At 31.9% G+C, this 24,049-nt stretch overlaps 3 protein-coding genes across 4 annotated transcripts in view; 1 reads left to right on the top strand and 2 right to left on the bottom strand.

Annotated features, from left to right (window-relative positions):
• Clk (circadian locomoter output cycles kaput protein Clock) overlaps positions 1-23,140 on the bottom strand; it is a 65,116-nt gene extending 41,976 nt beyond the window's left edge. For both annotated transcript variants that reach the window (XM_088232880.1, XM_088232882.1), the window contains exon 1: positions 22,577-23,140. In XM_088232880.1, coding sequence (XP_088089006.1) covers positions 22,577-22,617 — 41 coding nt within the window. In that variant the 5' untranslated portion in view covers positions 22,618-23,140. The remainder of the gene's footprint in view (positions 1-22,576) is intronic.
• LOC148277438 (uncharacterized) lies at positions 10,149-13,194 on the top strand. The gene is made up of 3 exons (XM_088232895.1): positions 10,149-10,420; positions 10,942-11,138; positions 11,626-13,194. Exons 1-3 carry the CDS (start codon positions 10,293-10,295, stop codon positions 11,847-11,849), a joined length of 549 nt encoding a protein of 182 aa, XP_088089021.1. The 5' UTR covers positions 10,149-10,292; the 3' UTR covers positions 11,850-13,194.
• LOC148277437 (uncharacterized) lies at positions 13,429-16,437 on the bottom strand. Its single transcript, XM_088232894.1, has 2 exons — positions 16,102-16,437; positions 13,429-15,848 (listed from the first exon to the last, which is right to left on the bottom strand). Exons 1-2 carry the CDS (start codon positions 16,303-16,305, stop codon positions 14,343-14,345), a joined length of 1,710 nt encoding a protein of 569 aa, XP_088089020.1. The 5' UTR covers positions 16,306-16,437; the 3' UTR covers positions 13,429-14,342.
• Positions 23,141-24,049: the final 909 nt, after the last annotated feature.

Raw genomic sequence — 24,049 nt, 5'->3', positions numbered from 1 at the left:
TTATATCTGACTTCATTGCCAAATGGATTTTCGATTTAAGCATTTATTGAGAATAAATGTAAGGATTTCATTTTAGAAAATAATAAATTTATTAATTAATTAACATTTGTTATTATTATTTTATTTATTTAAAAATGAATTTATTCATTTGCGTATTAAACATACTATCACATACAAAAATATTTGTGCATCAAAGTAGAAAAGATCCAAATTATGTTTGGTACTGCTATTTTATAAATAAGATTCAGTTTTCTAGATAAAATCGATTCTTTTGTCATTCAATGAAAATTTTTAAATGTTGGTGTAAACAAATTCTCAACGAATAAGAATAAAAATATAAATTAAAAATATACGAGAATTTTAAAACATAAACCGAAGTTAAAGCATACCCATGTGTTATATTATTTTTAAAACAATAATCACATGTTATTATTGGAATTCACATAAAATGTTTTAGGGCAGAATTAATTAATGTTAATAAATAATAGAGTCGTGAGACTACAATAAGACTGTATCTGAGTTGAATAATCGTATCGTAATATTTGTTAACTTTACGAATTTATCGCATTTATAACAAATACGTGGGCAACGCCAACGTGCCAACATTTCAACCCCAAACACTGCATAACTTCAAGGGAAAATCAAATAAATAAGGCTTCTATTCTGAAAACAAATCTTTGTAACTTTAAAAAGTTAATTGAAACTTTTACAATTTTCTGAGTTAATTAAGAAACAGTTTCGTCAAGATTCTTCTAACAAATTTGATACTCTCCATCACCTACCACACTCGCCAGATCTTAATCTAACTAATTACCTTTTTTTTTAATTTGTAAAACATTTTATAAAGGAAAAAAATAGCCCGAAGAGTCGGTGAAAAATGCCTTCATAGCATTTATCGACCCCGCCCACAGGCAGTGGGCCAAAGCTGTACAGAAGTGTGTCATAAGATATATTATGTATTGTATTATAATCATTATTATGGATAACTTATAAAGCCCTAAAATTCATTAATATTGGTTTCATATTGTCCAATGGATAACTAATATTACGCATCCAAGATCCTAATTAAACAAGTTCCTGGAGTTGATTAACTCAGGCCCGTAGAGCCAATTGAATAAGACCATGAGAATGGATTCATTAATAGAGCTGATTTAATAAGGCCAATAGGACAGATTCATTAAGGCCCACGGGGCCGACTCATTGAGGCCTTAGGGCCAATTTACTTTTATGTATCAGTCGGCAATAGCTCACTGTTATAATTTATTTAAATCAGATTTTTCTCTTTTCTGTTTTAACCAAACTTTTAGTTTAGATATTTGACATATGTATTTATTTTGTGTGGCTTTGGTAGCGTTATTTTTTAAGTGAGATATTCTTCTTTAAACCTGCGTGCTCTCACCTTCCTGGAAGACCGTCAATGAGGATCTTTAGACTTTATTCAGCGAAATTAAGGGGCGCTGGATTGCCGTGGAAAGAGGCAAAAATGCTGGCTGGCGATAGGGTCTCCTGGAGGCAACTGGTAATGTCCACATGCTTCACATAGGAGCGGATGTAGAAAATAAGAAGAAGAAGATTCTTCTTCTTTACTGAATAGAAAATCGATTCTGAGGCCCAAAGAGCAGATATTTTTAGGTGCCCAAAATCCTTATCAACTGAGGCCCAAAAGACCGAACAACTGAGGCCCATTAGGCCGATAAAACGAGGCTCTAAGGACCGAATTTCCTGTTATGTAACAGAAGTTATTATATTCAGTCAGATGAATCTCACTCGGACCAATAAAGGTTTCATCTCTTTTACTTTACAAAAGTCAAAGGAAGAAAGAGTTAAAGAAACGTGAATGTTTAAAAATAGGCAGAATGGTGAATTTAACAGTGTGCAAAGTGGCCAGCCATATATGCTTTGTGTACAAAATGAATCAATTAAACTAAACTAAAATTATAAAGTGGATTCCTCGGTACGGGGTTTCCCAATAAGGAATACATTGTTATTTCAATTATATAATGTATTCTGGTGAAATATTTAGTGAAAAAATCCAGTAAATGACAGGTTATAAGCTCTGTAAATGCCAAGACTTCCATGTTCCATTGTGAAAATGTTTTTCATCTCAATTACAATAACTTTTAATGTAATACATTATTTTCATATTTAAAATTTTGGGAAGGATCAGAAGATTTATTGATAAGGACTCTTGCAAAACTATTTACAAAGAAATTATTGAACCACACGTTAACTACTGTAGTAGCATTTTATTTTTATCAAACAAAGAAAACATAGATAAACTAACTGTATTACAAAATAAAGCCTTTAGAATCATTTTGAAAAAAACAGATACACGAGGGTAAAGTCGATGGTAAATGAAATGAAATTATTAACATATAAACAAATAATATTTTACAATACAATGATATTTGTTCATAAAATTATAAACTCTAATAAAAAAACAGAATTTTGAAAAAAAATTGATCGGAACCAGCATGAACACGATCACAATACTAGAGAAAAGAACAAAATTAGACTTCCATTTAGGAAAAAGGCAAAGTCACAAAATTCAATTTTATTTAAAGCAATTAAAAAGTATTACGAAATGGAAAAAAAAATTTATGAAGAAAAAAACATATCAAAATTTAAAATAATGGTCAAGACATATGTGATAAACAATTTATAAATTAAATATATTTGCAATGTTATTATTAGAACACACATAACAATATGTATGATATGTGTGCCCTACTTTAAGATTTAAATAAATAAATAAAATTTAAAAAAACATTTTTCAATAGAAAACGGCAATTTCATAGATTACCACCTAATACCTACATGTCTTCAACATATTGCATTATTTATTCACAGATTGTGTATTCTCTAAAACGATCTCGATCTCTGCTGTAGTGTGTTGTATTGATCACATTGTGATTCATAATCGTTTCCTTCGAATCTAGTGATTGAAGTGCATTTCAATAAATTATACATTCTGCTCTCTAACTACTCATTCTGTAACAACATTACGTATGGAGTACTATAATTTAATAACTTCATATGAAACCATATGAATACTCGTTTTAATCACTACATACATATCGACGGTAGAAAGGAAACAAAAGGAGCCAATGAAAGTTTTTTTTTTCAATTAATAAAAAATCTCTTGTTTCAAATGTTTCTTTAAATTATGTAGTAGGAATTACGTCAAAATAATATGTAAATATCGAGGCTATACTGACAGAATGCATTGTCAACAGTCTTTGTATATTTCAAATATTTTTTTTTAATATAGGTGCAAGATTTTGATTTAAAATTTTCCGCTATGCCTAGAATAAAGATTACTAAAAAAATCTAATAAAAGAAAATTGTGGGAGAAATAATGCGTTGAAAGAATAAAAAAGCTTTAAATGCGATTATCTCGGAACTTTGTGCGGAATGAAGTAATAAAAGAACGGACGCAGCAAACTCCGGTGACAACTGTCATCAAGCGAAGGCGATACGGTTGGCTTGGCCATGTACTGCGGATGCCTCCTTAACCACGCTAGCCTATTTTACAAGGCATTAAGTTCTCGACGTCCTGGACGTCCACTTCTGACTGTTTGTCGGCAGTTTATGTCAGAACTTCGGAAAGAAAACATGACCTGGGAGGACGCAAAGGAGTTGGCAGCCGATAGAGATACATGGAGGCTCTTTGTGGATACCATAAGCTCCAACTAAAGAGCGGACATGGAATGATGATGATGTTTTAATGATTTAATGCATTCTGTCAGTAAAGCCGCGATGTGAGGCTTAGTAATTTTTACCTTGGTAGGGGAAAACGAGGTGCCTTGATACAGGGGGAGGGTTGATAAGTAAAAGGTTTCTTCCTTATTAGCAGAAGAAGAAGCTCTATATTTGCACCATAGAAGGATTTCATCTATTCTCAGATCCATACTAGCGCTGCTCTCACCAAAATGTTTTTTTTTTATATTTGTGTGACACTTTCGGCATACCACACAAAAATATCTTTGCTCCAGGAAATTTCATAGAAATCTAAAAAAAAAAACTTTTGTGAATGTCTTTGCGATTTAGTTAAGTTCATGGATCACTTTGTTCTACACAATTTTTACACAATTTCCATGTTGTGTAAAATTGACGAGTTACATGCATTTTACTTTTACATAAAACTTTTCTGGCAAATGTACGGGGACGCTTGAAACGATTTGAAACAACATGAAAAAAGCGAAGTTGGCAAATCTTGCTCCGTCGGGAAAGCAGCGCTGAAACACAAGCTGAAGAAAGTGACATTACCGCACAGAATTGAGCGAATGTGATTTTACATCATTCTAAATTCAGTTCCAAAGAAGTATTTAATAGATACTAAGAAACTGCATTATATGCAACAATACTTCGACATCATATGGTAAAAATGCAGTCATCAATAGGCTTCACTCTCTAGGCAATGAGTACCAGGACGTTGGTGACTCATTTCACATGAAATTTAGTACATATAGAACGGCTCTTCTTCTTTATTTCATTGGTAATAGTTCTAGGTAATTATTTGTTACTATTGTTAAGAATTGTTTTATACCTCTTTATTATTTTTTTTTTCTTTTTTCGATTCTTTTCTTGAATTAATTTATAAGTACAAAATATTTCTCTTCATCATTTTTTTACATCATTATATATTTTTATACATAAATATATACTATTTACCTAAGTATTAGTTTTAAATAATAATAAATATATGTATATTTTTTTTTTAATGTTATTCAAAATTGTTTTCTTAGTTTTTTTAACTGTTTCAAAGTATTTCTAATACCAAATTATCTTTTTTTATTTATAATTCTATAACTAATAATATTTTATTATTTTATATAGTTTATCTTTTTTAGACTTTCTTAATTTGTTAATTAATTTAATTGTTTTAAATGCTCTGTATTACTTATACTTACATGTATGAATATTTAATTGTATTTGTAACTAATATGTTAAAGGCACTAAGTGCCGTTTATTTCAATAAAAAAAATATAATAATAATAATAAAAAAATATGCATATTGAATCGGGTTGTGGTCCGTGGCTAGTGTTGCGGACTTACGGATCGGAGGTCCGAGGTTCGAACCCTACTCTACCTCAATCTAATAGTGAGTTATTTGCAACTCGTTGAATATGGTCACCAAAATTGAAATATTCGGGTATATTAAAAGAATGCTAATATTTATTTTGCGATAAAAATAATAAAATAAATCGTATTTAACAAAAATATTTTTTAATTTATTAATAAAGTAAAATTAGAGAATAACATAATTTCTTCTTCATATCAAGACTACTATATTAACCCGCTTACTTTCCCCGTATCTTGGGCTTGCTACAATTTCCCTCATATGACGAAAGTACAAATAACATAATAAGTATGAAAAGTATTGCAATGTTTGTTTAGAAGAATGAATTATTATTAAATACACAAATGCATGGTGCAATTATTTAATCGTCACGATTATTAGTATTTTAAGTAAAAATCGCTAACTAAAAACTGCACCATGCCACCCCGTTTTCCCCTAACGATTCCGTGTCCGTAAAATACAGTTACGTGTGTGAAATAGAAACTAAGCCCTGGACGAGCGTTTTATACTCGAATGCTACTCTCAGGTTAAAATCCCGTGAAAGGAAATCGAGTGGAGATTAGTCCGCCTCGTAGTGTAGCGGTTGGTGCGTTTACCAACCACGCTCGAGGCCCTGGGTTCGATTTCTGGCGGGGTCAGCATGAGACTGATGACCTTACCTTCATGTAATAGATAGTCGAAAAGGCTGCATTTGGTGTACAGATGGGGTGCCTATTCACCACTGAATGCGGAAAGGGACATTATGATGTAACCCACTAATTATTTCAAAGTTCTGGTGTAGTATACACAGAAGTATGCAACAAAGTAACCTTACGCGTCTACTAATGATAACATGGTAAGGTTGGTACTTTTTTTGTATGTTTTTAAATATTTAAATTTTTTGTTTGTATTCGATTTTTTTCTTCGTATACCTCTTTACATTTGGTAAAATTTGTTCACTGCTGTATAAATATTCAAAATATATTTTGCCGCAATATTATTATCTTTTACAGAATATTTTATTTTTTATTTCTTATGTTACACAAAAATATTATAACTGTCCATTATTTATTAAAGGAGCAAAAATTCATAAACTATTTCTTGTATACCCACGAACAGGCCATGCCTTTGTGGGACTTTTTTGTTTACTATTTTTACTATTGATATGTATTTCATTGCTATGTAATTATGCTTTATTTTTTAATACTCTGTTTTATCACTTATGTTTATTGTAAAAAAACAAAAAGTAAAAATAAAAAAAAGTAGGGGAACTTTTCTCTCGGAATGGGAAAAGGGGCTGCTTAAGATAATTCCCAAAGGGAACGAAAAGCAAAGATCTGACTCTGGCGTTTATCGGCCGATCACTTTCCTCCCTCTTTAGGGGAAGGTCTTCGAAAAGCTGATAAACAGAATATTTGAAGTTACTTTATCTCCTCCTTGTGGTCGTCAGTTTGGTTTGGCTCTAGAGAAATCGATCGAGCATGCCACTTATTTTGCTAAGGATTGGTTTAGTGGTAGAAGTGACAAGTATATTGTCGGGGTGTTTCTGGATATATCTGACGATGATTCACTCTAAGCTTTCTAAGGTCCAAGGCCCTATTCCGGGTAATTGAGGAGTATTTTTCAGGAAGAAATGTGTCGGTCATCATGGTAAAGTAAATGTTGGAAACCTTAAAGGTTGTCCACAGGGATCGGTCTTAGGACCTACCCTGTGGAATGTGCCCTTTGACGATTTGCTTCTGTTTTCGCTTACGGAAGGGAGCTCGATTGTAGCCTACGCAGATGATGCCTTACTTATTGTTACAGGAAAATCGAAAGCAGATATAGAAGCAAAGTGCGAATCAGCGATTGACACAACAGTCGAATGGAGCAAAATAAACATACTATATTTTTCACTCGAGAAAGCAATGGCGATGCTTATGAAGCGATACTGAAATAGAAGCAGAAACCAAGTCATTAAAAGGTGCGGGAGAAGCATCCGTTTCTATGGCTTTTTCAGATACCTCGATCGAACTCAATCATACCTCAGTCATGTCAAGATTGCCTCTGAAAAAGCTAAGAATCTATTTGGGAAATTACGAAGACTTTGCTGGGCTGAGTGTTATGCAAGTAACAAATGGAGCTTCAGTATAGTTACATAGACTGGATGTAGGGAGCATTATTTCTGCTCTTCTGTGTGGGCAGAGGATTTTTTTACAGGCGCGACTGGGGCATGTGATACAAAATAAAATGTTTGAATTAAATTACAAATTAAAAAGCTTTAGTTGAATTTATTTATCTATGGAATCACTATGTAAAGCGCCCTTAAGGTATTATATTACGAAAATGGCGCTTTATAAGTTATCCATAATAATAAGTACTGAACTGTGGCACCGGACGTACATCCGGTTATAACGGGGATTTTACCAAAAGATTTATAAGTTAGAGAACATCATTAAATGTGCTTTGAGATCAGGGACTCCGGTGACCTGGGAGTTGAACTGAGGCCCGAAAGAGGGGAAATGGCTTCTTTGTTAAAGACACGAGGATAAGACATATATAAAAATTGTAATATAGTTGGGATGCAAGCAACGTGGTCATTCATGCCGGATTTGTCTGACAGGATGGATAAAAGCTTTTCAGTGTGTGATCATCACACCGCACAAATGGTTTCGGGTCACGGGGAGTTTAAGGACAAGTTGCATAGCTTAGGCTTTGCCCCAGACCCGAACTGTGTGCGGTGGTGGACGTTAATCTGCAGAACGAATTCCGTGACATTATGACATTATGAAAGATGAGAGAGATGTTATAATCGCAAGTCTAGGTGAAGTGATGAGATTTGTGTAAAACAAAAATCTTTTCTCATTAAAAGACTATCTTAAAGCCTTCAAACGATTTGTGGGAACTTAGGTGTAAGGATGGGAGGATATTGCCCTGTGATGACAGGGTAATTGCGCTATTGGATCGTTTGACCTTGTTGCAAGTGCTGACTGTTTTCGTTGTTCAGTCCCTCCGGGAGCGGGGGCGGGAATGTCAGAATATCCCACGGCCATTATTATTTCACATCCAGCCCGTGTCTGGGCGGATGACGAATAAAGTTCTGAGTGTAAAATAAAACCAGAACCCTAGACTATGTCTACTTATAGGTAAAAAAAATAAAAAAATAATCGAGTAGACAAAAGTCCGCTTTGTTTTGTACTGGTTTGCTCGTTAGACTACATGCTTGAGGTCCTAGGTTCGATTAAAAATACATCATAATTTTTAATACAAAATTTTGTGACTTCAAAAAAAAACTTTTTGAAACACTGTAAAATAAAACATATGTCAGTGTGTAATAAGTTTATGTTCCTTTAATTATGTTTATATTATTATAATATCAAAATTTTGAATTGGTCAACTATATTCTGAAAATCCCTCTCCTCCACTCCTCCACTCTATTTCCTCATCCCTTAACCTTCTTAAGAGCTCTTTTTTTCTCATGTCTTATATAATATATAATTTTTCTCTTTACTGTGTAACACGTTCTCTCATTATATTTGTGAAAAACTTTAACTGGATGTATGTACTATTTTTTATATTTTGTATTCTTATATAACAACTGTTGTTTTTCCTTAATAAATAAAAATAAAAAATAATAAAATTATTTATATAATTATTTATTCGGATTTATTATTAGTTGCTGTTTGGCTCACTGAACATTTATTGGTGAATTATTGTGTTTTTATCTGTTTTATAATAGGTTTTTTCTTCTCTGCGTTTTAAATATTAAAACATAAAAAGTTATATTGTTTTCGAAACGGCTTTGCATTACATTGATTTTTTTTAATAGATTAATCAAAATAAAACAAATTAACACAAATAATAATAAAAAATAGTATGTCTTCACGGTGTGTGACTTTGCTATTTTGCATGTGTTTGATTGTTAATAAATATTTCGTGAAGTAAAAGAACTGAACCCTCCAGTGAGAACAGAACATCTTTACCCATTTTCAAATTTTCACACTTTTAAACCAGTTACAATAATATAAATCTTTTAGATGATGATTTATAATTATGCATTTTATAATTCAATTATATTTTTTAATGGAGTAATATTTTCTACGTATTAAATAATTAAATTTAAGAACCCTGAATGCAGAATAAATTTACGAGAAATTGCTGGACTTAAAATTTAGTTCAATGTTTTAATAAACTAAAACGTGACACTGGAAAATATTCACGCTACATTTATCTTGGTAGAGTTATTCACCGCAGTTTTTCATAGCACGTGTCACTTTAATCAAACACGTGAAAATAAGATTTTATTATCATTTGGTTTGATTTGGTCAACTTTTTTCTCCAACAATGTTTGAGTAAGTCCAAATGCTTGCAGACTGGCTGGATTTCCTCCCTAGGGAGTTATTCATAGTTAAATTTATTTTAACAGAGAGGGAAAACATTTTCGAGAAGGGAATATGGAAGTCTAGGCATTTACAGGGCTTATGACCTGTCATTGGCTGGTTTAAGTAGCCACTTCACACACTGTGTAACATTTACCATTCTGCCTATGTTTGAACATCCACATTTCCTCAACTCTTCCATCTGTTGGCTTTTGTGAAGTAAAAGAGCTGAAACCTTTATCATATCCATATCACTTCCATATTCTCTTCTCAAAAATGTTTTCCCTCTCAGTTGCAACAAATTAAAAAATGAATAACTCCCCAGGGAAGAAATCCAGCCCGTCTGCAAGCATTTGGACATACTCAAAACATTGTTGAATTACATACAGAATTTTTTTCTTCATCTGCCTGGACACGGAATCGACTGCCTGGCAACCCTTTACCTGGGACCAAGATATGCTGAGATGTGGAACTTCAAAATGGGTGAATGTTGGTTACACAGTATAATGTAATTGTTGAATAGGGAAATATCACATACTACGAATACCGATAAAAATATGTGTAATGGATTTAGAAAAAATAATTGTATTTTGAAAATCAATATGGATATTGTAGAATAATGTTTTCATTCTTAATTTTTAAAATAAAAATGTTAAAAAACACGCCTTTATAAGAACGCGATATGATTGGTCGTGACGGTGGTGACGTCACAACCCGCTATCGTCTATGATGTTTGTCATTTAGTCGAACTGTTTGTACAGGCTGGTTAAGTTGCGTGTTTTTTATATACGATTCTGACGTTGTGAGTTATATATTAAGTTATTTTTGTAAATTATAATTAATCTAGAGTGATATAGAAGTAAATTAAAATAATGGAAGACGGATTTTCAAAAGCTCAATCCGATAATTTGCCGAAAGTAGATGCTATAATGTTGGCGTCTTTTTTTTCTACTAATATGCAGTATATTAGTGCTGAAATCCGAGGAATAAAGGCTGCTAGGTAAGTAATTATTATAAATATTTATAGATTTTAATGTATTTTTCAATTATATGTGTTGATGTTTGTCATGAATCATTTAAATATTATATTAAACATTCCCCGAATACAAGTGTCATTCTAACCTCGTTTTGTGTTTTGGATTAGAAAACCAGTTGGCATTATAAATTGTTGATATATTAAACATCCTACACTTAAAACGAAAGTATATAAATAGTTAACAATGATGACAAAGTAATATCGATGTGTATCATTCATTATGTAAAATATTGATTGAAATATTACTTGACAAGTCAGTATCATAACCTAATTTTTCGTTCCCGAAGGTTAAGAACGAAGTTTATACTATTGTATGTGTACATTTATAATCCGTGTTCTTTCTAAAATGTATGATTTGCTTTTTAAATCTATACTTATTATTAGCATTAATGTACTTGGCATCAGATAAATGTTATGTTCAAGACATAAATATTTTATTTGAATCACTAGATAGATACTGACGGTTATATATTTTTTTTACACAGGTCGTCCAGGGAAAATTATGGCGATAATGCAATTGGCTACGTGCAAGTTAAACGAATTGGAGCGTTGTGTTTTGTAAAAGCACGTGTCACACCGGAGCATAAAGTACGCCAAAAAGCATATTCCGTTACTTTGGTATGTAATGAAAGGGAGGAAATAGTGGAGTCCTGTGTATGTGAAGATTGTCCAGCAGCTCAAGGTTAGTAGCAATGTGATTTATTGGTGTTTCTAAAAGTACATTATCTGACTTGTACTTTGTTTAGAGAAAACAAGAATAAAACCATTTTATTATATTATTTTCAATGTTTGACCTGTCATAAAACATACTCAGAAATATCTATTATATTTTCAATGGACAACTAAAACTTTTTGGTATAAACAAGTATTTTGTCCATCAGATTAACTTATCCCAGATTAATATTTCATAATATGAAGAAAAGAAAGGTGTAAAATAGACACAAATAGTCCTTTATTGAAATCAACCGTATTTGACGCTTTTTACAGTTTTTAAATTGCATACCATCTTTTAAAAAGGAGTTAAAAGATTTTTACCTGAACCTTTCTCATGGACTTAAGTGAAAAGAATAAAACATGTTCATGTAATCCATAGAATTTAAGTCCAACATCATATTTAAATGGTAGGACCAGTTATTTAAAAGAAAGTAAAAATACTCATTTATTTTCAGGAGGTTGCAAGCACGCCGTTGTTATTTTGTCATGGCTTCATCGTCGAAGTGAGGAACCATCTACAACATCAACCGAGTGCTACTGGAAGCGCTCAAAGATGGCTGAGATTGGATCTTCCGTTAAATTTATTACCGCTCAAGAATTAAGTACCAAAAATCCTATTGTAATCGAAAAAGGTGATGGTTCATTTCTTTTCAATTTAGTGAAAAACACTGAACCCTGAGACAAGGGATGTCATTTTGATGGGTTATTTTAATGAACCAAAAGGTGTTGAAAAGTTAACAATAATGCATTTGATGGATGATTTCTCATATAGGAAAATTGGATCTACAGCTGAACAATTCATAAATTATTGCAAGAATAATATGAACACGTCATCTTGCAAGAATGCTGAAAAAATCACATATAAACAATCCAACTGCGCGCTATGGCATAAATTACGCTTTGGACGTATTACAGCATCCAAAATGTATGAAGCTGCACATTGCAAAATGATTGATGGTTCGTTGGTTGAAAACATTTTAGGTGCTAAAATTGTAGAGACTGAAGGAATGAAACGAGGTCGACATTTAGAACAAGATGTTTTCCAAGAATTAAAGAAAACAAATAAGAAACTAAGAAAATGCGGATTCATAATTTTAGCTGAATATCCTGTTTTTGGAGCTTCTCCCGATGCTGTATGTGACGACTATATAGTTGAAATAAAATGCCCAACCAAGAAATCATCTGCAAATAAATATTTTACAGGTAATGAACCGAGCCCCAAATTCATGGCACAAATGCAAATACAAATGCATCTCTCAAAAAAAAAAAGGGGGCTTTATTGTGTGGCTAGTCCAGACTTCGAGACCACAAAACAAACCACACAATGCTTTGTGAATTATGATGAGAAATTGTGTGAAGATTTATTAGCTAATGCTTTAACTTTTTGGTCCGAAGCCATATTCGACAAATTGAAGTTTCAGTTATAATTTATTGTTATGTTAGTAATTATTTATACCCTTATTGGTACTGTTTAATGTACCAATAAGTAAAACACATGTTAAAAATGCTTTTTTCCATATGCCTTGTTCAGTATACAATACCAAATTTAAAGATGTAGGCTATACAAATATCATTCTGTCAGCATTAAAATTCACACATTCACTCTGTCCGCATTTAAAATTCATTATCTAGCTTGATGGATGCTATAATAATAAATATGTATATTTTTTAACTCTCCCCTCCCCTTCTTATCATTTCTTCATGCATCCCATCCTAATCATGTCCCATTTGTAAATAGCATTTTTCTCTTTTATTTTTTTGTTACCTGTTATTTTTATATGTATAATATTTCTTTACTAACTGTACAATTTACGGAACCTGTTATTGGTTCAAATTCCATGCAATTAATATGATGTTATGAGCTATAAATACATAAGTAGGACTGTTCCGTTTTCCAAATAATTTATTTTTTTAAATTGTCAATGCACCCAATGTTTCATCTTTTTTATATATTTTGATTATTTGTAAGAATGTACCTTTTTTATAGAACAAATAAAAGCTGATTTTGTCAGCATTTAAATTGATTTTTGACTATTTATTTCATTTCTCTTTTACTTGCATACTTATTGTTTTGCTTGTTAGTTTACTATTTCTTGCTGCTTTTTTTTAGTTTTCTATCAGCTGCGGTGGAGGTTGCCACCTTGCAAAATATCTGAGCATGTTCCATTTGATTGAACTCTATGGCAACAAATGTGTAAAATTTGCTTGTAGTGGTTAACCAATACACCATTTTTATTTATTATTTAAAAAAAAATCAATTTGGATATCATTTTTTTATTTCAAGAATATGATATGGTCATAATATGTTTTACATACTGTTTTTTGTTTTGTTTTTTACTACTAAGGGGCATTTACAAAAAACATACATGCTAACGTACTTAAAAATAAAACACAAATAGGTAAATGTATAGAAAAAAAAAAGTGAAAGTAGAAAATATTTGAAATTTTAAAAAAAGAATGAAGGTAAACACAAAAAAAAACAGTAAATATGTAAACAAAAAATACAAAGATATAAAATAATAAAATGAATTCTGTACAGCAATCACAGTATATTTACTTTATCAAGTGTTTCGGTAAGCCAGAAAGAAAAATTGTGAGTGAATGAAATAATCGAGCAAGCGTATTATCACGAAAACAAAACAAAGAAAAAAGAAATCCGTGTTTGCCGATACTTAAATGTGATAAGATTAATTGAGTATATCAGTAAATAAAAACAATTATAAGGTAATACAAATAAACAAGTATCAGAAAATGGAACTAGAAAATTATAATATATGTGATATAAACCTATAAGTAAAAAGTAAATGAAATATTATGAAAGTAAATAAAATAAACTAGATGCTAAAACAGTTTCAAAAGAAAAGTAGAAGGATACAAATTTAAAACATAACGCATACATACATGGTGAGATTTTTTATATTGATAAGAGAAGTAAGATATAAAATGAGAATAAAGAAAAGTCCATAAATAACAATGACAATTGCGGTTAAGAGATATAAGTTTTTAGTTTATGTAAAATTATCAATATTAATAAGAATTGCAATAATTATCAATAATAGTTTGACGAGCTGTTACAAATAAACGTGATATTTAAATACAATAACAAAGAACTACTGGTCGAGAGGCAGCGGTCCAAGTAAGGTTCACCGGAGGATAAAGTCTTATTCGTCACTTAAATTTTGATCAAAGTATCCCTCAGATTTATTAATCCGCAAACAATAACTATGATACAATCCAGTATTTGAATAAGGTTGTGGTCGACGGTGGCATGCATTCTAAGCATATGGAACTCTCTGATTCTACTAATTACACGTTCCACATGTATCCGCAGAGCGGCAATTCTTTTAGATTGTTTCACCTCTTGTGGTGTACAATTTACATTGGCATAAACACTTGGTGGGCGTACAATTTCACAACCCTGCTGTTGCAACTGATGTGCAATATTTTTAAAACCTCTGTCCGCCATTACAGACATTCCCGGTTTGAGGAAATTAAAAAAACCACAATTTTCTGCAATGGTTGAATCAGTGGCACGTCCTCCATATCCAACTGATATAAAATTAACCATACCATCTGGTGTGCATGAAATTAAGTATTTCAGTGTATTGCACCCTTTGTAATCAGACCATGTGAGAGATTGATGCAACGGATTTGAAGGTCTTTCAATTTGAATTTCGAGACAGTCAATAATGGATTTTACCTTTGAATATCTTGCAATAAATGATATTGGTAGCCGTCGCCTAATATTACGCGCAGATGGCCAAATTATCAATTCGTTTAAATACTTAGCTAATACAGGCACAGTTTTGTTAAAAATTCTACCAACAGTAGCAGGTGATAAGCCAAAATGTGCTCCAAGTAATTTATAAGAAAAATCAAGCCTAATCTTTTTTAGTGTAATTAATATATGCAAATTAGGAGCTTGAGAATGGCTGCATAAATGTGCTATGACATGATACATTTTTTGAGGTATTCCCAAATACAGCTGAGGCAATCTTTCTATAGTCAATAAAAAGCAGGTTCGAATATTTTTTCCTAGCAAGTCATTATCCACTTCAATGTCATTATACTCCGAGTGGCTACTACTTGCAGTGCTATGGTCAGAAGAAGAATCTGAATTTTCAGTTGTCATGGCCTCTGACAATGCTGTTTCTTCTGAATGAATAAGATTAACTGGTGGAAACTTTATAGGAGAAGACCCAATATCCTTGAAGTCATTCTTCTGTACTCCTATAGAGACATTGCATTCTTTGCTCCTGTATTTAGCCTTTATGCTAACTTGGATAGCCTTTTCACAATTTTGATTACACTTTGAAGTCCAAGTCGAGGGTTGAGTCGAAGTTGAAGGTCGATCTGAAGTAAAAGGTGCAGTCGAAGTAGAGAGTTGATTTGAAGTCAAAAGTGCAGTCGAAGTGGAGGGTTGATTTGAAGATAAAGGTGCAGTCGAAGTGGAGGGTTGATTTGAAGTTGAAGGCGCAGTCGAAGTAGAGTGTTGAATCAAAGTCGAGGATTGAAGAATTTCTTCAATTTTTTTTATACGATTTCTTCTCTCACCACTTTTTCGGGACATTTTAAAGGCTTTCTGGCAATCGAAGATGCGTGGAATAACGTTTTTTTTAAGTAAAATCTTGCCTCCCATCATTTTATACCTCATGTAATTCTCCAAATCATCTTCCAACTGTAACAAATAGAAAACCTTATGTAAATAGCAATATGTTATTTATACACTTGAAAAAAATATCATTACAATACAGAAATGATCCGAGACTCATTGGATAAACAAAAATACTCGCTATGAACGTAAAAATGTATAATATATCGATAGTGTGTCGAAAAAATTAATTTCAGGTTATACGAAATGTCAGAATGTCCGTAATGAATGACAAACTAAATACGTATAAAAACATATTAATACTTTAAATAATACTTACATTAAAGTGATCTTCACAACAATAGATAGTGGATTTGGAAGTAAACTTCCTATTTTTCTTTATATCTCTCTTCATAGCGAGGCACCATTTTCTTCGAATTGATGCATCTTTGGGCACATATAAAAACAATTTTTCTGGCGTTGTCTTCGTAGTATTCCTGCATCTGGGTACGATACAGTATTTATAGTGCTTTATTCCAGACATAATGCACAAAAAATAGTTGTAAAATCACTAATGTATGTAAATAAACTCGGATGAAATAAAACACAACGGTATCTCCGTACGAAATGACACAACATCAAACTCAATAGCGGCTTGTGACGTATGAGGGGCGTGGCCTATGTAATGAAGTGTTTTCGCGGGAATTCAAAATGATGAATTTAAAACTACTTTTTCTGCTACTAATAAGCGCAAAAAAAAATTTTTTTTTAATTGAAAGTATTTCATATACCCTTATGTATTCATAATTGTAAAAAAAAAAAAACGTGATATTTCCCTATTGGCCATAACCCCTAGAAACGCATATACTTTTGTATTCATCAATGTTGAAATAAGCACTTATTCAAAAAAATATATTATATATGTCGTATTCTTCCAGAAGCCTTGATTTAAATTTCAAACAAAATATAGACCCACTCATAGGCCATGCCTTCGTGGGATTTTTTTTCGTGTTTATGTAATATTTTTTTTGTATTTGTAACTTATGTATACCTATTGTAAAATGCGAAGAAAAAAATATAATAATTTTTTTAAAAAAAGTATATGTCAATCTTGATGAACTCACTGGGGTGTTAAATACGGTACTTGTCAACAAAGATTTGGACTTAGGTACATTCTTAAAAAGGATTTTGAAAAAGGAAATCAATTACACGGTTGTTGAATAATATTTGGAAGGGTGAAGTATTATTTTGATAACATCCCCACTTACATAACCGTATTAGAATATATTTTCTAATTGTGTCAAGTGAATCTTTTCCCTAAATTTCAGATACTTAGACACGCGTAGCAAATAGGGTGCTATTTATACACACAAACTCAAGTTATAGTAGTAAGTAGTTGTAGTAATAAATTTGTATATTATTTCACTGACTCCATTGATCAAATGTTACACCACTGTGATTTAAAACTATCTGACTGTATTTTGGTGAATCAACCACAAAGTATGTTTGTACCTAGAGCGAGTTTATGTGATTGTTATTACAATTGTAAGGAACATAAACAATTCTTATATGTCAGGTATACATGGAATACTTGTGAATGATGTTTATCATTAGCGGAATCAATCATTAGGTACGTTATTACCAGTTGGGGCCTTTCTTGTAAAACCAACATGAAAAAAATTCAATCTTTACAAAAATCGGCTCTTAAATTAATTAACAGATCAGCTAGAATTGATAAGCAGAGGTACCCGAACTTTTAAAAAAGCAAGGATGCCTGTCCGTAAATGCTATTCAATGGCTCAAATTTGTTACTAGATATCGATTTGATAGCAACTACCAGAAAAGGTATATACATACACATAATACAAGGCTAGCACAACGTTAAAGCTTGTCAGTACCGAGGTTTGTTAACAAGTATGGCCAAAGAACACTTCATTATACAATTACTAAAAATTTTGATAAGATTCCAAAGCAGATCTTAAAAGAAAATGTTGACAAAACTTTTAAGGAAAAAATAATTAAATGGCTCATATGTAACAAGGCTTTATATTGATTATTATTTTATGTTAACAGTCATCTATTTAATTTTTTGTTAATAAATTTTGTGTTAAAATACGTATGCTTTTAGTTCTTAATAATGTTTATATTACCTTTTAAAATTATTTAATTTCGTTAATAACGTTTTTCTTTGTAAAAGAAAAATAAGAAACCTGCTGACAAGCCGGTTTCGCGGTTTAGTGGGTTTCATTATTTTTCCTTTTTTATTTTCTGTTCATGTTTACCTTCTTAAATATATGTATATAATTTTTAAATGAAATGATTTTAATTGAGGCCCTCTGGCCTTTAACAAAAGACGATCGTGATGCGGCGCTCAATTCGAAGGCAACTGGGACATGCAGTTTTTCCGGTGACTCACCCAGAGCTGCTACACCGATCGATCGATCGATTATTGTGGTAACACCCAAAAGCAAAGAGTTTTCAATTGGATTCAGGTAAAAATTCCGAATAAGGAAATCGAGTGGAGATAAGTCCGCCTCGGTGTGTAGTGGTTGGCGCGTTCACCTACCATTTTTGAGATCCTGGGCTCGATTCCTCGCAGGGTCAAGGAAGGACGTGAAATATTGATTTTAAAGGTTGTTTAATTTGAAAATTTTCATAGTTCCTGGAATGACATCTGAATACATGTAGCAGATGATCGAAACACGTAGCATTTGATTTACAAATGCACCACTGGGTGCGGAAATGGAAATGATGATGATCTGCTTTGTCAATTCTCTTTTTATTGAAACAGTAATTTGAAAATGATTTTGGCTGTAAATATTTAGATCCTCTGATAAAAACACTTTTTTTATTGACACCCTCAATTTCACCAGTTATTTTTAATACATTTTTGTTCCCTCTTCACAATAAGCTTTTTGTAATAATTTCAATACAACCCCGTCGCGACCCCCAAAAGAAGCCACAGTTCATTTCAGTACGGGGACGTGGAGGGTGAATGCTGTTTTATTTCAAATTGTCACTTCGGGCGTAAAATTAAAACTCAACAATAAAACGTAGATATACTATACGAGTACAAAGTTCAAGCCTGTAAGCGAAAATTCTTGATGGAATTTATTACTGAAAAAAAAACGAGTGATACTTTAATCTCAAATTTGGAAAAAACCAGTGACCGGTTTCACTGGCAAAGATTTCTCAATTCGACTGCTCCAAGAAAACATAACGAAAAACCAATACATGGGCCAAATATTTTGGGTGAACCAGTGAAGGATTGATTTGCTCCGATTTTTCTAACCTCCGTTGCAAGAGCAATCTTCGGGGTGAACTCATTTCCCTTTCGCACCCAGTAAAATTAAAATATAAATAAAATAAAAGTTGCAAGCAATGGAAATAAGTTAATTGCAGTGTTCTCTGATCGTAAATTATTTGACAGCAAAACGATTATCCTTACCCGCATATTATACAATAAGCAAAAATATAGCAAAAATACCTCCGTGGAGATTTAAAAAGAATGATTTTGGAGCGCCTTTTGGGCCATACTTGGGACATCATGAATGATAATCAGCATTGTGAGATACTAGGCCAGGTTTTTTTTAAATTTATTTATTCATACAAATACAAACATATTACAAAAAAACATAATAAGGGCCCTGTGTTGAGTTGAGATGTTGAGGATACAAAATAATGGAAAGTGGAAGAACCTTAGAGTATATGTATATACTCTAAGGGAAGAACGTACATAATTAAATAATAGCAAAAATAAAAAAATAAATATTATTGCCCACAAATACATATCTTTCAAAGGGCATCTGGAAAACACGCTTAATAGTATATAAATCTATGAAATATCTCGCAGCACTCTCCTGCAATGGTCTCTTCCCTTAAGCTAGGGTTTCCTAGGAGAGCGGTGCCCGTATTTTAACGGCCGTAGTGAACGGTGATGCAGTGGACAGCCGTCGTAACGTCGACTAGAGAGTGGTTTCCTAGGGAAACGGTGTTAAATGGTGTTCATAACACCGTTTTCCTAGGAAACCACACTCTAGTCACCGTTATGACGGCTGTCCACTGCATCACCGTTCACTACAGTCGTTAAAATACGGGCACCGCTGTCCTAGGAAACCCTAGCTTTAGACAAAATCATGATACCAATGTTTTGAGGTTTTTTTTTTAAATACATCGTTTTACAATAATTATTCAAGAGAACAAATTATTAATAAAGTTAGAGACCTGATTTTTAAATTGGGTTTAATGTTCAAAGTGTGTTACATATTTTATTTATTTATTTATTTATTGATTTACACGCCCAATGGGCTTTTACATATTTTAGAAATTACATTTAAGTGCAGCAGTGAAACATGAGTATGTAAATTTGGTTAAAATTAAAGATAACATAAGAAAAGCTAAAAGATACAATAATAAGTAAAAATCAGGAAATGTACCAACATAGGTATATGGTACATAGAAAAATATTTAAAAAATTTACATATGAAAACATTCACGCATACATATACATATATATAAGTTTATACATTATTATAGAGATACATGAGAAAAAAAAATAGTAAATAAAGAAAAATATTAAGAAATTTTACATAAATTAATTTATAACCTTTTGAATACTTAACCTATATTTATATAAAGACAGACAAAATATATCAACTTCACCATACTCGTTACCTAGCCGGTGTAGTCTAGGTATTGGTGAATTGTAATAATAATTGTGACTGCCAGGAGATTCAAAAAATAACGTTAGCTGCCGAGTATTTCGAAGAGGTACTTTCAAGCTGATAACACTAGTTGATTCCGGGACGTCCAATACGCCATTTGCTATTTTATATAAATTTAATAAGTCATTTATAATTCTTCTTTTACATAGAGTTGACATATTTAGTGTAGATAATAAATGATCATAATCAATATTTTCAGTGGGTATATTAAGTTTGTAATTGATGAATCTAAGGAATTTACGTTGTACTCTTTCTAACTTTAAAATATGAACATTGTAATAAGGTGACCAAATTGTTGAATTGAATTCTAAATTACTTCTAACCAAGGCAGTAAATAGCTTTTTGAGGGTAGTGATGGAATTAAAATCCTTTACAGTTCGCTGCAAATATCCAAGACATTTCATTGCAATGATTATTGCGTCTGGTATCAGTAAAATTAATATGTTCCGTAAAAACATAAAACATTCCTGGGTACGCATTCTAATAGGAAGATAAAATGTATCTTCAATTTTATCTACAAGGTAAAATTAAGTTTTCTGTATGAAAAATATAATATGTTTATATATTTTTTCTAAACATGTTCAATTGCCGAATACCGACAAAGATACTTAGAATTTTCATATAAATGAACACACTTTCATACGTAAATATCGATATTAGTTATACCGTCTCAGTATATACCGATGAAGATAGCCGTTCATAATCGCGGCCCTGCCTCTATGAACCTCCTCCGACTCCCTATAAAAATATTGTGTCAAGGCACGAACGTCAGGGAATCTATTCTGTGTATTTACATCAATGTCATCCACTAGAATATTTCACAGTCCCTGTCCTCGCGCCTGAAGGCTGCAGACTACAGTCTGATAAAAAATAAGGAAATCGTGCGATTTTGCCATTTTAAAACGCCGATCTTTCATAAAACATTACAAGAAAAACTTTTTTTTAAGATATTAAAAAAATACTCTAAAAAGTTTTGTATAAAACTAAAAAATAATTACATGTCGACTGGCAGATTGTGTCTCAAAATTCAGACTAAACTATGTGCCTACATTGGTAATTGGTACTCATATACACATAAAAAATGTTACAATGATTCAAAGAACACAAATTAATTAAACGGGTAAGCTCTTAAGGGAAAATATTAATTTTGTTTTTTTTTAAATACAAGAATTTTAAGTCACAAAAAATTGTAATTTTCTTAAATGGCAGGTTAAATTATGCCTGGTCAAAAAAATTGTTGATATAGTTAAGTTCTTATCCTTTTTTTATTCATCTCGGTCATTTTAAAATTTTGCCAAAAACATACTGTAGATATGAAATATTTTCAATCAAAATATTTTTCTTAAAAAATATATGAAAAAACATTATTGTGTAAAAAGGTGTTAAAAGTTTAAACGAAACTATTTTAATTACTATAATTTTATTGAACGATTGGTTAAGGCTAGGTTTTAAATTTAAATTTAACTAAGAATTTAAGGAAAATACCGCAAAATTTGTGTTATTTAAAATACTTGTAATTTTTTTATAAAAATTAAAATTTTGTATTTTCCTTTGATAATTTTCTTGCTTTATTTATTATCTTTTGCAACAAATTTGCGTAATCTGCCGATGGAAATGTAATTATTTTTTAGTTACATAAAACGTTAAGTATTTTTATTATACACAATATCATATTACATTTTTGTTTTCATTTCATTTTCATTGACTTAATCTTATTGATCACGCGATTTTGAAAGAACGGCGTTTGTAAATGGCAAAATCGTATACTTTTCTTATTTTTTATCGGAATAAGACCAATCATCTTATCTTCAAGTGACTCAAATGATCAATATACGTTGCGGTTAGTGTACCAAAGCAGTGTACCACTAGGGAATGATTACATAAAATCAATTGTATAATTACAATATAATATTATATTATAAATATCGGCATTTCATATTAAGTATCGAGCAATGTGTGTGGGTAAAATGTATTGTGTGTATTTGCGTGTGTATAGCTTATAGCGAGTAACACGTAATAGCGATAATTGATAATTGGCGGAATACATTTCATTGAGTAGTAAATTATTAAATAGAAAAGGTTAATAATTACCTCTTCGTGTCATCTTTATCATCGGTGTCATCGTCCATCATCTTGTTTATGCAATTTCGTCTTCCAGATTTACGATGTGTCCCGCGCACTCATAACCAACTGTAAATTTCCTATTTTCACCCGATTAGGAAATAAGCAGCGTCAATTACATATGATCATCTTACAAATATTTTTTTATGTTTAGTTTTAAATCACCCCAGTTTCGAGCTTAACAAAAGAAATATGTCATTAATGTTTTCTTTTTATTAGATGCATTAAAACAGATGCGATAAATGTAGCGATTTACGTTTGTAATAAAACAACTTTGATTCAAAGTTAATTGGATAACGTAGTACACGCTACAAGTGTTTTCCGAGGAAAACCGACGGTCCGGTTTTTCGCCTTGGCTGCTAGTTTTCCGACGAGAAACCCAATCTTCACATTGTCCCTACACTTGTGACCGAGTCAGCTGCTCCGGTTTCGTGCACAGGTGTTCACGAATAACCGCATTGTTTATGCGGTTTGAGACTCCGCGAGTTCGGGAAGGAATGGCCTGGCGCCTGGCCCGGTGTCGCGTCTCGCACTGAAACTGCAGCGCATTGAAGCATCGTCTACTCGCGGTAACTTTGCTAAATGTACTCCTAACTACGTACCTCGCGGATCTGCTCATGCGCTAAAGTACGTGTACAACCATATTATCAGTTTACGTAATCAATGATTCCTCTATCACTCTATACGACTACATCTGCTTACAATCAACTAAATATTCCTCTGCAATAACATTATTCTACGATGCATTATCTTCAAAGCGAGACGTTCTGTAATAAAGAACTAATTACAACTTACCGGTAAAGGAAAATCTAAATCATAATACATTCATATTTTCACATTTTATTTGGGAGTTTTACAGCTACAAAAATAAGTCATTATCATTCCCTTTCCGCAACTATGGTGCATAGGGCACTGCATTGGTACACCAATCGCAACGTATCTTGATCATTATTATTATATGAAGGTGAGGTGATCAGTTTTATGCCTCTAGGTCTAGGGACTATGAAATATTCTAGTGGAAAAACACCCCTTTAAATAATATTTCATATCAACCATGTCGGGAGTCGAGGTATAAAATAAGTAGAAATATATTAACAATACTAGAGCCAATTAAAAAAATCCACTGTTAATCTAATAATACATAATATAAGTGTTTATAAAATTGTAAAGGTGCGTCGTTTGAGGGTGCGTGTGTGGGGGTGCGTAAGTTGAAAAAAAGTTATCTAAAACGCGTATTTATGTTGAAAGGGGTGTATAGTAGAGAACTTAGTGGGAGGTTTGACCATTTAATAAAACTAATAAAATGGTTTATACCTACTTTCGAGACCTTTTTAAAAATATTTATCCTAGGTACTGCTATTTATTGATTTAATTTGTGTTTTTTTTTTCGTTTTTTTTTCTTTATTTATTTATTAATATACACGGCACGCAATGCCTTTTACT

Source organism: Micrasema longulum, unplaced genomic scaffold, assembly GCF_059751315.1.
Source record: "Micrasema longulum isolate JH-2025_06_02 unplaced genomic scaffold, ASM5975131v1 h1tg001033l, whole genome shotgun sequence".
Taxonomy (NCBI): Eukaryota; Metazoa; Arthropoda; class Insecta; order Trichoptera; family Brachycentridae; genus Micrasema; species Micrasema longulum.
This window is presented reverse-complemented; position numbering and strand designations above follow the sequence as displayed.

What these genes read in the sequence shown, in the direction of transcription:
- LOC148277438 (XM_088232895.1), top strand. Translation starts at nt 10,293, where the DNA reads ATGGAAGACGGATTTTCAAAAGCTCAATCCGATAATTTGCCGAAAGTA. An exon ending in CGAGGAATAAAGGCTGCTAG is followed by an intron (nt 10,421 to 10,941) that starts GTAAGTAATTAT and finishes TTTTTTACACAG; the next exon opens with GTCGTCCAGGGAAAATTATG. An exon ending in AGATTGTCCAGCAGCTCAAG is followed by an intron (nt 11,139 to 11,625) that starts GTTAGTAGCAAT and finishes ATTTATTTTCAG; the next exon opens with GAGGTTGCAAGCACGCCGTT.
- LOC148277437 (XM_088232894.1), bottom strand. Translation starts at nt 16,305, where the DNA reads ATGTCTGGAATAAAGCACTATAAATACTGTATCGTACCCAGATGCAGG. An exon ending in GTTGTGAAGATCACTTTAAT is followed by an intron (nt 15,849 to 16,101) that starts GTAAGTATTATT and finishes TATTTGTTACAG; the next exon opens with TTGGAAGATGATTTGGAGAA.